The sequence below is a fragment of the Nelusetta ayraudi genome, unplaced genomic scaffold (assembly GCF_046127955.1).
Source record: "Nelusetta ayraudi isolate G7.1 ecotype Tasmania unplaced genomic scaffold, CSIRO-AGI_Nayr_v1 ptg000011l, whole genome shotgun sequence".
Classification (NCBI taxonomy): domain Eukaryota; kingdom Metazoa; phylum Chordata; class Actinopteri; order Tetraodontiformes; family Monacanthidae; genus Nelusetta; species Nelusetta ayraudi.
The window spans coordinates 20,022,638-20,039,546 of NW_027466061.1; the positions used below are offsets into that span (position 1 = coordinate 20,022,638).

At 44.2% G+C, this 16,909-nt stretch overlaps 1 protein-coding gene across 1 annotated transcript in view; it reads left to right on the plus strand.

The window, feature by feature from the left end:
- Nucleotides 1-7,769: 7,769 nt before the first annotated feature.
- The window catches only part of st6galnac5a (ST6 (alpha-N-acetyl-neuraminyl-2,3-beta-galactosyl-1,3)-N-acetylgalactosaminide alpha-2,6-sialyltransferase 5a), a 45,489-nt gene continuing 36,349 nt past the window's right edge, over nucleotides 7,770-16,909 (plus strand). The window contains exons 1-2 of the mRNA XM_076021778.1: nucleotides 7,770-7,928; nucleotides 8,870-9,082. Coding sequence (XP_075877893.1) covers nucleotides 7,914-7,928; nucleotides 8,870-9,082 — 228 coding nt within the window. The 5' untranslated portion in view covers nucleotides 7,770-7,913. The remainder of the gene's footprint in view (nucleotides 7,929-8,869; nucleotides 9,083-16,909) is intronic.

Below are 16,909 nucleotides of genomic sequence, written 5' to 3' on the forward strand. Positions count from 1 at the left end.
GGGATAGTGGTAGTGCTCCAGCACGCTGAGTGCAAGAGAGGTGGTGAGGGAGGACTGGGAGAGATGTTAGAATACATGTTAACACCAGCTGCATTTCCATTACCCCTTGAATTGTGCACCTAAATATCGCAATAAAAAACTGTTAATGGAAACGCCTAAACTTCGAAAAATACTCTCAAATATTGCTAAAAGGTTTTGACGTTCTCATGAGGTGGTTTTTCAGACGTTTCGATATAGAGGTACAGTATATCGCAAAAGTGTCACGGAAACACTTTTTTTGCGCCACCTGACCTGATGTACAGGGACCAGTTCACTTCAAGTGAAAATGGCGCATTATGTTTGGACAGAGGAGGAGATGGAATTTTTTTTTTTACAAGTAACTATTCTTGACAGCAAACAAATGTGAACAAACAAAAGCAAACATAAATCTTGTGTTGCAAGATTTTAGGAGAATTACGGCTTATGCGTTTCGCACCATTCAATGGAAACACCAGCAAATTGCAATTGTGCTTTGTCGAAATTTTAGAAATATCACTTTTATTTTGCGAAAAAACGAATGAAAACGCATTGAAAGCAGGCAAAAGAAGAACAGCGACTCAAAACAGAAGGCACTGTAGAGGCCACATGACACTCGTGCAGATCAGACCGCACATGCAGATTCTTCACTATCGAGTCACTCTGAACGTTGCTTCACTTCCATCGGAGGCTCGTGAGAAAAACCCGGCCCCTTTCGCCATGCGTGGCGTCTCCCTTTGCTCTCGGGGCTCAGCCACCCCTGAAACTAGATTCCTTCCTCCATCATGCCCGAGGAAACAATTTAATTAAAGTCCAGCGCAGAGCAATGGTGGCCTATCACCCTATTCTTGACGATTCACCGTCAACAAACATGGAGAGCAAGTAAATCCTCAGGCAGACATTGCGTCGGCCCAGCTACACTGGTTGGAAATACACCATGGCAGAGTGGAGCAGGATGTCATTTTTCAGGCAAAGGACAGGTTAAGAAAAGGTTATTGCATGAAAATGATCGCTCTGATTAACTTCCCATGATAAAATGTTAATTCTATATTTTTTATGTCGTTTGTTTTAGTGAACTAACATTGTACGATGAGTTCCTTCATCCAAAGCTAAGTCATCTCTGGTAATTTCATTCAAATTTGAGTGGTGACCGTTTGAAAGTGAGGGTGGCTAAAACACTCTGATTTCCTGAAAAAACGTCAAAACTTGTCATCTACTATTTACAATGTTTGCAATAAAAGCACGTCTTATTTTTGTCATGTTTGTGTTGTAGTGCTGTCTCCAGTGGAGATTAAAAGAAAAAGCCCACAAAGGGTTGGTGGAGAATTGAATCTGCAACCTCATGCACCACACTAAGGCTTTCACCAGCCTCAGCAATCTATCCTCATGAGATGATGTTTTATTTTCTCGCCCTTTTCTCTCACCTTGACCTTTTCTGCAGAAAAAGTCTGACCCTTTTGTTTTTTTTAAAGAAATTTTTGACCTTGTTGACATTTTGCGCTCTTTAACCTTCTCTCGTTCAACGAACAATAATCTCTGAGAGTTTCAGAAAAATCCAAATCGCGATGCCAATATTCCAAAAAATAAAGACTAAGAAAAAACTAGATGACAAGAAGAACTTAACTAGAAGAAAAAATATTATAAAAGCTGATGTTTCTTTGCATATTTTGTAGCTTTGCTACAAAATAGTGGACCAGGGGACGACTTGCTAACCCTAACTCCAACCACAAACCCAACCCCATCCTAATTATTATTAGAAATAATAGCTTTGAGTTTATTTTCATTGGATAATTTGTTTGTAGGTTGTTAAAATGAAGTATGTTTTATGTTGTTTAGCTGTTTTCATTTGTGATTTAATATTAAGTGTTTAGTTTAGTGTAGTTCTACCCTTCTCGTTTGGTGGTCTGATCAGTCACAGTATAAACGTGTCCTCTTTGTGTCTGGTGGACAGGTGTGTTAGTAGCTTTAGTTTTTGTTGACCTCTTTTTATGGGCCTGGCATTTCCCTAAGTTGATTTTGTTTGAAAATTGTTTTCTCTATTTTTTGGATAAAGAAATCTTTTTTTAAATTTTTTTTATTCGACCCCTGTGTCTTTGCCGGATGCCTCGGTCCCTCACAACAATAAGTAACCAAAACAAAAGACAAAACAGTTTTTCTTGGTACCTCTGTTCCACGCTGGGTTTTGATCATGTGATCTCTGTGTTGAAAGGCACCGTTGCTCCCCGCAAGACCATCTTCAGTGCTGATGACCAAAGAACTACAAAGGCATCCGTGCTTCACCTGACAAAGATACAGCAGCTACAGAAGACACACAAAAATAAAAAGCAAAACAAAACAAAGGACAATAAGTAACCAAAGATTTTTCAACTTCTTTCTTCCTAAGTAATGAATAATAGGTGGTCATATCATGATCAAACCAAGACGCATATATATACAGGTACATGTAGTGAAGAGTTTAGGGAAGAAGTGAAAGAGGAGGAGGAAAGGGAGGAAGAGGAGGAGGAAGAACGGGAAGAGGAGGAGGAAGAGGAGGATCCCTCCTGCTGTAGACATAAATATGAGTGGCTGCAGGTGTGTCTTCCTTTCACTACAGCCGTCCACCAAACCAGCGTTGTTTGGCACTGTGTTATTTAAGAAAAGACCAGTGAAACAATGAATCAGTGAAACAACTCATGTCAGCCACACATTCTCCTGAATTAAACAACTTCAACTGCATCCTGAACTCTTAGGCTCTTGGTGTCTGACCGCACTCCCATTTTGTGAGCCAGCCTACGTTTTCACCAGCATAAGCAAAGTAAAATTTAACACAACATGTAAATCCCTGTATAATATGATAAAACAGTTTATAGTAGTGTGTTTATCATACGCAGAGTGCCGACAAGGAAGCCGAATATATAAATAGGGTGACTTAATTACCTCCGTAGTCACCAGGTCACGAGGTAGTTCGCTCAATAGGATGAGCCTCTGACTGTGGTGTTGGAGATCTGGGTTCAAATCACAGTTTGTACCAGATAGTATATTTTTGGGGGTTACGTTTAGAACTTAGGTTTATGCTTGGTGTTGTGATAGCGTATAGGTCTGCCTGCCTGCACACATCAACATATATGAGACCTCTTTCAGGAGATATTTCACCAACTAAACATGCTTCAAAACTAATCACATTTGCCACACAGACTGGTCCAGACTGGTGAAACATTTCACAAACATGAACACAACAATGAACACAACTAGACTGTACAGTGCCACCAACAAAAACAAAAGCAGCCACCCACTTCTATGTGGCTGTTTTCCAGTGATGCAAAGATAAATCAATTGTTGGTCTCATGGGTTGGCAGGGGTTGGCAGGGGTTGGTGGGCCACAACAGGCTCAGTTCCTTGAACGCTGCTTATCCCTCTTTTGGCATCCAACATGCATCACTGGCTTCCACAACTTGGCAAGTTGATGCCTTTGGCTGGAAGCAAGATGCAATTAAGGTGTCAACCACGCTGCACTCTGCAGGTGAGCTGTGAGTGCAGGCAGCCTAAGGACACTATCCATGATATGCTGTATTCCAACCCACTTCGTGACCCCAAACTTTCAAATGCAGGCCAATCAGTCCTCGGACAATTTAGAGTTGTCAGTCAGCTCATGTCTTTGGAATACAGGAGGAAGCTGGAATGCCGGGGAAATGTGCGTGAGTGTGTGAATGTGCTTCATAGAGAATTGATGGTGATGTTTGGTTGTAGAAATTCACGCTGTATCCGCTGTCCATCTATTCATGATGTGAAATTCTAAAATTCTTTCAAAGTCTCCCTGAGGAACCAGTGGAAACATGCCAACAGATGAATCTGTACGCATTGAGCTGCAATGCGTACGGATTATTTTTTCCCAGATCCTTTGCACTATACAATAAAATGTGATAAACACCATGTTAGGCATAAAAGCTTCATGAAATGCAAAATATTTAGAAACAACATTTATTACATTATTGGGCGACTGTGGCTCAGGAGGTAGCGCAGGTTGTCCAATGACCGAAAGGTTGGCGGTTGAAATCCTGCAAGACACTTAACCCATATTGCCTCGTACGAATGTGAGTGGATGTTGTGTGTTGGGTGTTGGGTGGTGGTTGGAGGGGCCGTTGGCGTGGATTGGCTGCCACGCTTCCGTCAGTCTGCCCCAGGGCAGCTGTGGCTACACGTGTAGCTCACCACCTCCAGTGTGAGGTGTGAATGAATAATGGGCTCAATTGTAAAGCGCTTTGGGTATCTTGAAAAACGCTATATAAATTCAAGCCATTATCATTATTATTACATTAACAATTCGGTATTTTACCGAACTGTTCGGTAAACATACATTATGTATATATAGATATGTTATATATATTTTAGTGTGATTCTACTATTTGTATTAAACATTTTTGAGATACTGCTACTGTATATTCCCCCCATTCAACAGCATTTTAACAGCAGCATTAATCTCTAAAAGCAATACTAGTTTTTGTTTTGTTATTTTAATTGTGTTACAGGTATGAATCATTAAATGTCCTCAGTACCTTGAATATTTTCATTAGGAACAATATATTGTCCACTAAAAGTGGTGGTCTTGACAGGTTTATTACTGTAATTGACCTACAGTATACCGTATGTGGTGAATTCCTCCTTTATCCTCTTTTCACGCTTGGTTGTTCTCTTGGTTGTTCTCAGGCCGCCAGTGAGCCTACATTAAAACAGGCCTCCTCATCTCTTGTCTCTGGGCCCAGGGGTAATGAACGGGTCCAATTGGATAAGTCTCTTTAATTATGGAAAGGACAAAAAGCCGGACCCATTCCCCGTCAAGGTCTTTCTCTCGCCGCGCCATGTGCTCACACTTTCACTCATAGATCCGAGGCCGGAAACAAACGGCGTCTGAGGCTCAACAGGGAGAAAATACGGCTGCGCGCGGACCCTAAACAATCAAGACATGAAACGGTCCGAGATGCAACATAAATCAGCGTATCCTGCACCTCGTAAAAACACCTGCTGATCATCGCGTCCACATGCCAGTCGCCAGCCATATTCCCCGGCGACCCTGCCGTCACTGTCAACGGATTGGCTCCGACAACCAGCCATCGCCCCATTACTACTACGACCTTATCACACCAGCGGCATTAGCATCGATCAACATGCTAACAGCGCTGCATGCGGGTCTTCTGGCACTGCACACTGATTAGATTTCAGATTTGTGTGACCGCTCGCCAGCGGCACGTCATGCTAGCGCTACATCATACAAGGCACTGACTAGAATAAAGGCACAAAGCTGTCAAGCGTCGGTCTGTGCGGTGCTTATGCCACTTTGCGTCTGGCTTTGTTGCAGCTTCTTCCACAAAGTCACACAAGAGGTTGGACCCATGCATAATGCATGAACAGCAGTGTAACGCTTGCGCTGGGGCAATCGCGGTACTTCCATGCTGACGCAATGTTGAGCAGGAAAGGCGACTCCCTTCATTGAAATCCTTTTTGAAGTTATAAATACGACAATGAGCCACTAGTAGCTTTAAAATGTTACGCTGCTGTACAGTTGCCTTGTAGGCATTTTATATTGAAAATGTGGATTCATTTCCAGTGTCTCAAAATTATTCTGCACTCGCCTACAGGGACCGGAGATAAAAACGTGCATGTTACTAACTTTGGCTCGGTGCCGGGAAGGGTGGTGGTGCGGATGGTGGTGCGGTGCTGTTTTTCTTTCCCCAAAGTGCTTGTTGAACTTTTGCTACACTTTGATTATTTTTCCCAGCAGAGAATTTTGAGAACTTCAACAGGCGGCAGACTGCAACAAAGGCGAAAGCTTTGGTCAGGGTCTCTTCCGCTCTCCTACTAAATACCAACCAGTTACAGCCCCAAAACAAACATGTAGACTTATTATGTGGACTCAGTTTACTGCTGGGTGAGGATTGTGCCCTTTCACTGTCCTTCAGTGAGAGCGCACTTCAAAGAAGGGAAACAGCTTTTCTTTTTGTTGTTATTGTTTCCGCTGCTGCTAATGCTGCTGCCGCTGAGCCCTCCAACCTTATGCCGCGTTATCGCACATTATTCCGCCATGGCCCCGATGGTGACACTGATGTGGATTATTGCTTCTGGGAAGTCTCCCTTGCAGCTCCCACAAGAACCCACCCACTCCCTCATCCCCACCCACCACCACCCACCACCATAAGAAGATTACAGTCAATCACTGGAAAATGAGAGTGAAGCATACAGCAGCCGTGCCTCAGATTATGCATTGTTATAAAGGCTGTAACTGTCCATTGTCTGCTGGATTAACACAGAGGATGAAGCGATGGAGGCTGAAGGAGATGGACAGAAATTCTGTCATTATGCGAGTGGATGGCTCCCGAACTATTCTCTTTGCCCAGAGAAAAACACTGCTTAACTCCTAATCAGCAACACAGCAGCGTCGGCCACTTGTTTAGAATATTTAAAATTCCGAGACAGCAAAACGTTGTGCAACCTCGTGCAGCAGCTGCCACGACGTCCCTCCGCTCTCGTCGAAGGCTGTCTCTCTGGAGAGGTTCTAGAATACGTGCCAAACTTTTACTTTGCTAACCCTTCATTTTACCACGCTTTACTGCACCACCACCAGACTTGGTACAGGTGCTGTCTAGATCTTGTTTCATGGTTTGCTGAAGCCAAAAAGCGTATTCAGCATATTTAAAAGGTTGGTATAGGCTATAAATTGGGTGAAAAAAAATTTGTGAGACATAAATTCCTTCATTAAAGCCGTGTTCCATCTGTTCTGGTGACGATGATTTCTTGAAAACCTGTAATTGACGCTATTAATCTGCAGCAAACGACTATTAATGCTTTTAGTCCCATGTCTTGACCAGTTTAGATGTCACGGGAGAAATATTTTAACATGTTGTGGATTCTTTTATGAGCTTTGCACTCAAAACTATATGACAAATATGACAAGCATGTGAGCACTATTGAGTGTAATCCCAGCGGGATTAGAACACTACAGGAGCATTTCTCAGATTCACCAGAACTGCCAGTGATGAGATTATTTAACTTCTGCTGTACATAAATGGATCGGTATCTCTTCTAATTACAACATTCTACTTTATGTAGCATCATATATGTAATGTATTTGAAATGGCTTATACTCTTTAGGCCTAATTTTATCATATTTTTTGGCAAGCTGGATTTAAGATGTGCCTCCACTCCATTAATGACACTGAAATTAGATGAAGAAAAGCTGTTTAACCAAACCTAAATGCATGTTGTTACAAAACAACTCACAGAGCACACAAAAAATTAAATTATGTATTCGTACATGACAGAGATTATAAAAAAAGGACAAAGGTGTTGATTTGATGAAATTGTCCCATAAGAACACAGCGTTGACAATCCAGTAAAAAGTGACATGAAACTCCAGGCTCCAGTGAGCCACACCAGTACAGCACCAACATGCAACAGATTATTCCTTGTTAATTTAAACACTTTGTTTATCAGCTTGTGTTTCCTGCAGAAAGAAGCCTTGACGTGTACATATATATTTACAGTTAATTCCAGCGCAGCTCTCCTCCAATGCTTTGCAGAATAACAGGAGGGTGAGAAAAAACCTATGAAACAAAAAACAGTCTTATCGCCCTCGTGCAGGTAGGGCCTCCTTAATGAAGTGCGCTACAGCCCCACTTGCAGAGCCCTGGTCCTCGAACTCGTGGGGTTTTAAGACCCGGCAGAGGAGGAACAATAGTGAACATCTGTCGCCTCGGTCTCTCACAGTATGAATTGTGGCAGAGCTCCGGTCTGGAGACACTCGGGCAGCCAGGCAGAGGCAGACTAGCCGGCGGACTGGCACGGTGTGGAACGGCTCGGCACGGACGCAGACAGATGTGCCATGAGCGGGAGCGCAGCAGGAGGACGCACTGAGGCGCAGCGATAAGATGAAGACGCCGATGGTAAAGGTCTCCGCTCACACACTTCACTCCCATTTATCAATCATAAATAATATTGTTAATTTAGAAAAAAAAACAAACAAAAAAAACAACAACAACAACAACAACAACAAAAACAACAACACCCCGCGTTCTCCGAAAGCGTCGCGACCGCCGCTGAGCTCGTCACTGTCGAATCGCGAGATTAGCACGTGAACAAAAGGACCTCCAGCTGTGTGGCCCCCTTTACAGACTGAACTAGTGTCGCGACGCGCTCCCCCGCTAGTTTCGCCTCTCGAGGTCAGAATGCGAGTTAAATCCCACGGGGCTGTGCGCGCGTCGCACCAAAAACCCCTGACTGAAGTGTGAAAGTGAAATAAAAATAGATTGGCGCGTGCGGCGGTACATGAACCGACGGCGTGTCACGAGCGATTTATTTCAGAGCTTCGTTCCAGTTTTTTTTTCTCTCACTCCCTGTTCACACCTCGAAGAATGGACGCAACTTTTAGTTGCGGCGCAGTTTTGCGGCTTCTTGTTTTCAGTAAAAAAAAAAAAAAAAAAAGGTAAAAAAGCTCCGAGTTCAGGGGATGCTGCGCGAGCGGGTTTAAGCAGCTGGATGTTTTCGCTCCTCGAGAGTTGCGGGAAGTTGATGGATGTGTGCGTGATGATTGCGCTCGTGCACTGTGCATCCTGAACTCATGTGCCATCATGCGCTCTGTGTGTGCGTGCGTGTGAGATAATTGCCATCCGGAACTCATGTGCCATCCTGTGCTGTGTGTGTGTGTGTGTGTGTGTGTGTGTGTGTGTGTGTGTGTGTGTGTGTGTGTGTGTGTGTGACAATTGCCCTCGTGCAGGGTGCATCCTGAACTCATGTGCCATCATGTGCTCTCTCTCCCTCTCTCTCCCTCTCTCTCTCTCACTGTGTGTGTGTGTGTGTGTGTGTGTGTGTGTGTGTGTGTGTCCAGCGCCACAGGGCGGCCGTGCTCCTGCTGCTCCTGCTATGTGCCAGCCTCTTCCTGGTCTACAACGGCAGCTTCAGCGGCGCCTCCCGGGAAGCCAACGAGACGCTGCGCGGCCGGCAGCCCGAGCAGCCGAGGCGGCCCACCGCAGCCTCGGTCCGGCTTGCCGAGCCCCAGCTTCCGGTCCTCCAGGGCTACAGCGGCATCATTGACCACAAGGTAAAACACACTTTGGAAAAACAAACGTTGGACGTGCACGTCTCCACCAGAGGAAAGGAGCGAATACATTTTAAGTGTGTGTGTGTGTGTGTGTGTGTGTGTGTGTGTGTGTGTGTGTGTGTGTGTGTGTGTGTGTGTGTGTGTGTGGGAGGGGTATCAGCTTTCCAAAGTTTGCTGTTGAGCCTCACGTGCACTGCTTTACTCACTTTGCTCACCCCCCACCCTAATGAGCAGCAGGCAGCCGTCTCCGGAGAACCAGAGCCAATGTGAGCCAATGGCTGTTGCTGCGCACTCAATACTCAGCTGTCGTTACTAATAACTGCTTAGGCTACAAATGAAACCCTGGGCTGCATCCCCGAGCCTCTAATTGATAAGCCCGGGAGACCCGCCTGCAGCCAGGTGAAGCCCTGACGTCACCGTTGTGGTCTATTGACTTCTGCAGGCAGAAGAAAGCAATCAATGTGAGTAGCGGTTGAGTCGACTGCTCTGCAAGTAAAGCAGAGCGAATCACCCTGAACTTTTTTTTTTTTGGTGAGCAAACATGCAGGACAGTGTGTTTGCGGCACTCGGCAGGCAATGTGCCTGATGGGCTGCAGGACTGCAGCCTCAGAGCCAAGTGATGGATGCAACAGTTGAGTTTCCCACACTGGGTTTCAGTTTCACTCTCAGGCATATGAGGAGACACCGTTACCCTCCTACCAAAGACCAAATTAGTTTGTATTCCTGATGGGTGTGTGTGTGTGTGTGTGGTGGCGGGGGGTGAGTAGAAGTGCACTGATTTACAGACTTTAACTGTGCTGTAAGACTGACGTCTGACCTCTTAGCTCCCACTCTGTTGGCATAATTAAAGCAGCTAAATATGCCACCCCACTGACCCGCCTCGGTTTCCGAGAAAATCTGTTTAAATATACTGAGTTCAGGTTTCATTGGGAGTCATACTGAGGCTCTCGCTCTCAGCTTTGTGTCTCTCAGTGGCGGCTGTGTGTGTGCTGTCATGTTCTGTCACTTTGAAGTTGTTTGTTCCCCCCCCACCCCCCATTCTCCCCCACTCCCCATGTTGGTGTAATCTTTCCTGCCGCTGCGGTTGTTTTACATTCTTTAAAGAGCACTCTGTCACACCTTGTAATAATCTCCGTCTCTCGCACAAGCCGTCTTCTTCCCCTTAATATTGTGTATTCGCATCTGTTTGTGGTCTCCTGATTGAGCTGTCGTGGAAATTGTTTCCATTTGATATAATGTAAGCTCCCCTATGAGCTCAGTTAGTTCAGTTCTTGGATGATTTAGTGCAGGACTCACATTATCAGGTATGGGGAGCTAAAATATCTTTGGAATCGTGCTATGAGGATGGAACATGTACAGTATTTTTTAAAGTTGGCACTTTGCTTCTGGGTGACAGAAAGAAAAAAGAATTGGCTGACAAATGAACCATTTCCTAATCCGGCAGCAGAAGCTGCAACGATTCACTTCATCTTGTGAGTCATTGGCGCTGAATGCTTGATGGTGGAAGTGTTATTCACTGAACGCATCTCTGTTGGGCCGAAGCCAACAGGCGTGAATGGTTTTGATGGCTGGGGAAGTTGAGCTGGTCCAGTTTGGTCGCTGCCAGTGTGAAACGCTCAACTTTTGCCTCTGATTACGCCACTCTGTCGGTAATCTTTTCACCGTCCACCTTGACGGTTTGACATGTTCGATCAGCTTACAAACTAACTTGGCTTGTGGTTTTAATGTTGCCTCTCTGAGGCAAATTTAACTGCTGTCTCGTCTGACACCACCTGGCATGACGAGAGCAACGTGGAGATGTTTCTCCATCCAGAGAGATAAGAACATGTAACTAAGTGACACAGTGGTGAGCTGTTTGTGGTTGATATGTCAGTTTTTCTGGTGATATGTCACATATCTGTGAGATACACATGGAAAAATAGCACAAGTTAAACATTTTGTTAAAGCGGACCCCTTTGAAACCACTGCCAGGGCTTTGTGTCAAAGTGTTAGAGAAACTCTTGCCAAGCAGGTGGTGAAATATACAAAAGCCTTAAGTGCCGTCCCTTGTTTAAATGAGAAATAGCCAGCCAGCCATTCCATCCACGTCAACCTGTTCAGAAGCCATCGCTGTTCCTAAACCCACAATTTACAACACGCAACCAAACACCTACCTGTTGCTTCAGCCTCTTTCCACGCCAGGAAACGTTCACTGGCCCGAACACCTTTGGATGGGCTGAAACCCAACCAGCTGAAAGGCTGTCCTGATGGAGCTGTGACATTAGATTTGAAATCTCATCAAACTGTTTACTTTTCCATGTGGGCAAGATTAGGAGTCCTTGGCATTATTTTATTCAATTTAAGATATTCGTCAGCACTTAAAAAAAAGTTTTTTTTCCTGAAAACCCAGCCTCTACCAGTCAACTCTTCCCATTAAGGCAAATTTTTGTTAGAACTTTCCCATTATATTCAGTGTTGGGTTTCCTTGACCTGTGCTGAACTCGCTGCTTCACTACATTTATCTGTTATCTATTGCTCCGGCTTTCGTCCTTGAGTTAGAAGAGTTTTTTTTTTTTTTTCGAAATTGAATGGTTGTGTGGCATGGCATGTTGTCAGGGAAATGATAAAAGTAAGATATGGGCGATCATCCGATGCAGACTAGGAGCAATGTTTTGTATTAGGCAACATGACCCTGAGGATGGAGGGAGTTCAGCTCAGTCAAGTCCTGTTTTTAAAATGACACTAGGTTTAATAGAGACTACATAATCTTTATTTCATCCGTCTTCATCTGCTGGTTCATGTGCTTTTTTTGGGTGTTGTTTTGGCAGCTGTTTTTCTCATAATCCACATTAGTTCCCCAATGGCTAAAATTTCACTGAGGCCCTTAAAAGTTAAATATTGCAACATGAGCGATGACCCTTTTCTGCAGAACATTAAACCCAGCTTAATAGATGTTGAGTGCTGTGGCCAGAACGCTAGGGGGTGTTTTGCCTTTTGGCAGTTCAATCTGCAATATTTCACAGCTGAGCCCCTCAGAGTGAAGGGCAGCTCATGTGAACATGAATGGAGTCATGTTTGAAGATAGCCTATGAGACAGGCTGCAGAGCAACCCTCTCCCCCGCCACCACCCATCTGAAATGCCAATAATCAGTGACCGTGCATGTTTTGATTTGCTGAGAATTTGTCAATAAAACCAGCTCAAGATGAGAATTGATTATTCTCCCTTCATTGGCCGGTGCAGCCGTGCATTCAAATGTTCACTGATTTATCTCTCTTTGGGGTAAAAAGAAAAAAAAAAGTCTTGACATTTTGATGGCAAAAGACTGCTCAGGGCCGGCCTCCCCATATTGTCATTTATGTATCTTCATGACCTCCTCCACCATTTTTTGTCTACAGCTGTCATCTGTGATTTTTTTTTTTTTTTTTTGATACTGCATGAGGCTCCACAGCCTTCAAATGTGGAAATATCTCTTTGGTCAACAGCACAGACACTCTTCCTTTGTGGATTAAAAATACTGTTGGCATCACCTCCTGTTTGCAGTCCAGCCAAACCGAGTGATCCGTGCTCACAAAGAGCAGCTATGACAACAACATTTGTCTTCTTCATCATTTTCCGTTGACCTCTCCTACTATATTGATCTTTCCAAGAAATCTCACGGCTGCCATGCTGGGTGCAGGGTCAATCAAGCTTTTGACCGCCTCACTTCATTCTTCAAAAAGTTATCACATCACAAAGTGAATTTCAAAGCCTGCGAGTTCACAGCAGGCTTTTAGTCTACACACCAAACTTGCTAAAACTTCCTCTTCCCATCTTTGGATTGTGAGCCAAGTTTTTGTAGGAGACTGTTTTTGCTTCAGAAATTGTTTGTATGAGGTCTTTTCAATACAAGTTTTCTGATTCAGGTCAGGATGAAGGTGATTTCTCTCTGGCACGTAGCAGCTCCTGTCGGATCGGACACAGGCTGTGAAGGTTGTGAAGGAGAGGTTTGGCAAAGCAAAGAATCGATGGTTAGGAGGGAGGTGAATAAAGACGTGGAGTGAAGACTAAATGATGAGAAGCTGACAAAAGCATCGAAGGGCAAGAGTGGTGGAAATGATCAGACTGTGGACACTGACAGGGTATCACAAGCGAATCACACGTCAGTAAGAGATAGTAAGAAATGTGAAGGGTTTCTCTGTCTTTCAGCAGCACTCATTTCATCTCGTCGGGGGAGGACAGAAAACTGCTTTGGTCTGTCTCACTGTGAAAATGGCCGTACGGAGATGGTCTCTTTGTCTGTCTGGCTGTCCTTGAATAACTCTCTCACACCGGCATTATGCACATTTCTGGCTGATATCCTGTGACACAGGTGGAGGCTGAGGCAATGAAGAAGGACACCTTAATGTCACCTGAACATCTCTGACTTTTACCTTTTAACAAGCTGTATTTGGATAAATGTCAAACTTTTGGATTTGCAGGACCTTCGGTGTGCAGCAACGAGGTCTTCATCTGACCACAGGTACCTTTTTCGGACATTGAAATCAAAGGGATACTCACCTTGAACTTTCCCACTCACCACTCAGCCAGTGTGGGAGGATACAGTGGCATTTCTCTAATCAATGTACCAGTTCTGAAATATCACAAAAAGGAAAGAATTCCACATGAGTAAAACATGCCTCCATTCTGAGTGGTTTCATCCAAGTGAACAGTCCAGTTTCTCTATACACTGCTACCCCCTTGACAAAGCCACATGTATGCTACAAAGGCTCTTTAGCCACATTAAGCAGAAAGTAAAACTAACAAGACCAATCAGACGGCGACAGGAAGTAAGTTTGGACATTTGGACTAAACTACAGAAAAAGTCCCAGCAACCTCCAACATGGTGAGTAGAAAATGAGTGAATTATCAACAATCATATTGTGGTCAATGAATTACTTCAGTGATCAACCCGCAGGCAGTAGTCGGTAGAGTTGTATTGTCTCTGCTCTATCCCATCGAGGAAGATGGCAGCTGTGGCCTCAATTATGTCCCTTTAGGGATGATTTAATGTCTGATGTCAGTGAATAGCGGTGAGCTAATGTAATGCCCCAATTGTATGCCCAAGACAATGAGTCACTTTTTGCCAACTTGTCCTCAGAAGCAGACCACCGGGCAGGTCAGGTAACATGAGGGCATTCTGAATCGTGCACACTCCACCCGTCAGCATGGCCAACAGCACTGTTGATCTTGTTATCAGTTGTGGATGACAACTAAGTCATGATCAGAACAAGCTGATAATGATAATGATTGTTTATTGTTTATTTCATATGAATGGCAGACATACAAACGAAAACAGTCAAATCTCTCTGTGAACGCTTTGGTTGATTTTGATGATTGCAAGTAGTTGGATACAGCTGTTTTCAGTTAAGTGTAATCAATAATTTACCTAATTAATAATTCATTAAAAAAAATAAAGAAAATACTGACAGGATTAGTTATTGATCATTTTATCTTCACACTATAAAGACACTATAAAGACTCAAAAACATTTCATATTTTCCACCTTGTGAAAGTAATACTTGGATGCGCATCTAAAAATAAATAAAAAATGTTAAAAAGCAGCTGGCCAGAGCTGGTTTTACACATTTCGAGGCCACAAATAGTCACAATGTATGGAACACCAAGCCTGGAGGCAGGAATAGCAAAGCCATCAGTTTCAAGGAGACACCACAAGGCATCGTTCTCTCAACCACAGCTTAGTGACAGCTGGAAGAAGGCAGTGTTTAATATTTCATCCCAGAGTGGCGTCTCTTCCAGACTTATCCCTGAGCAACACAGCCAGTTTTCACCTTTCATTAGAGTTTTCGCAGTGCAGTGAGCCAGCTGGATGGCGAGACAGAGAACTTTCCAATTAGGTAGTTATGGCTAAGGACTAGTTGTCATTGTCTGCACGATGGCTGTCTGTGAAGCCTCCGGGCTTGTGTCTGTGCAGTTGCGGCTTTGCGTTTTGCACCATCTTGACGTGAGTTGGGTTAGATAGTTCCCGGCTTTTCCTGGTGCTCACTGAGAAAGGTCTTTCAGTCTTCAGTTGTAGATAATACCAGGTGGGTACGTGGTGTAGTCTTGGATTTCAAGGTGTCCACAGTGCATTCCGTTCACCGCAAACAAAACACGTCTCTAGGCTCTTTCCTATGCAGACCTTGAAAGCAATTAAGGGATGTAGACTAAGAGGAGGAGGAGTGGGACGCTGCCTCTTGATAACCGTTCCCCTCCATGGAATAATCTCACACTTGGTGCCTTTTGGCATTCTGTGGCGCCGGCATCACTGCTGAGGTGAAATACTTTACACACAATGATATAAAGGAGGAAGTGGAGCTACTTTTCTTTTGGCATCGTGAGCCAGGGTATGATTTTGCAATTCTCTGTGTTCTAACCCTTAATGTGTGATATCTCTTCAAAATGTTGCCCGTTTGGGAGACCTGTATTGAATCTGAAAAGGTTAAAGTATGATAAATGGTTGATGGCTTTTGGCATGGAATTAGGAAACACATGATCCCACCACCACTAACGGCGCCCTCCACGTGCATCGCCCAAGGCGCCTGCAAAAGAGACAGCTGGCAGGAAGCATCGCAATAAACCCAATTTCCTTTTGCCTTTGTTTCCTCTGGTCCCACTAATACATGAGGCCGGCTGCACTAGTTAGCTCTTTAGACATGATAAATGAGCATGTTCTATAAAGTGGGGGTGGGGGTGGAGAGGGGGAGGGGGGGTTGGCTGATCAAATGCTCTCTTGTGTTTTGAGGAAATCTCTCTGCATCCTGTCAGCACCTTCCTCCCAAGCAATTGGGACTTAGACATTTATCATGACAGGTGCATTTTTTGGAAAAAATTCATGAAAGTGACTGTAATCATTTTATTTATTTACATCAATTCATTCATTCATTTGCCGCCAGTGAGCAGAGCTGAACACTGTGTGCAAACCAAAGCAGAGAGGCTTCAGAGATCCACGTCCTCTCGCTCCTCTCATCCTAAATGCTAACACCCACTGAGCAATCAAGGTAAATGTCGAGTGACGGTGTAAGCGTATGAGGCCGCAAGCGTGTGAATGCCAAAGGAAACAAGCTCACCTAAGCTAAGCTGTCATCTAACATGAAGTTACAAGTTAGCGCTACATAGCAATGTGCAAATGTTTTGTTCTGCAAGTTTTCAAGAATGGTGGTTGAGGTGCTGGGAGGTCCGTTCCGATGGGCGAGAGAAGGCGACTGGATGGACAGGAACAGTCGGCTAGCTAAGATAGAGGATATAAAGGGCTGGATATCAACAAACAGAGAGGGCGTGTGATATGACGCTCTTCCGAAAAAGAAAAAAAAATAACACCACTACCAACAGCAGTATTTAAAAAAAAAATGTCCTTTCCTGTCTCACGATGAGGAAAATCACTTATTGGCCCTTTGAAAGGTATTGTTCACCCTAAATTGACACTCCACCACTACTCACCACTTTGCAGGTAAAAGTTTAGGAAACCTTTTTAAAAAAGGACTCAATAAGATCAGAGGAATTCCACTTGATGGATGATTATGATAGCAATGGACTCAACTTTTAAAAAACAAACAAAAGAACAGCATGTCACCACACTGCTTTCATGAAACACATGAAACTCCCGAATGGTTGCATGGATTCTGAAATATCACCAGTTCCTACATTCACAGAGGGGTGAGTCGTGAATTGGTGTGAAAACAATTCTTGGCTGAACTTTTCCTTTAGTTTGCTGTCGTCTATTAATGTCGGCTGAGTGTGTTGTGGAGGAGCCTGGAGAAAGCTATTAGGATTGAGAGCCTTTGCCAGCCTTGGAGTGTTTTGCTGATGTGACATTACATTGTTTCCTGTAA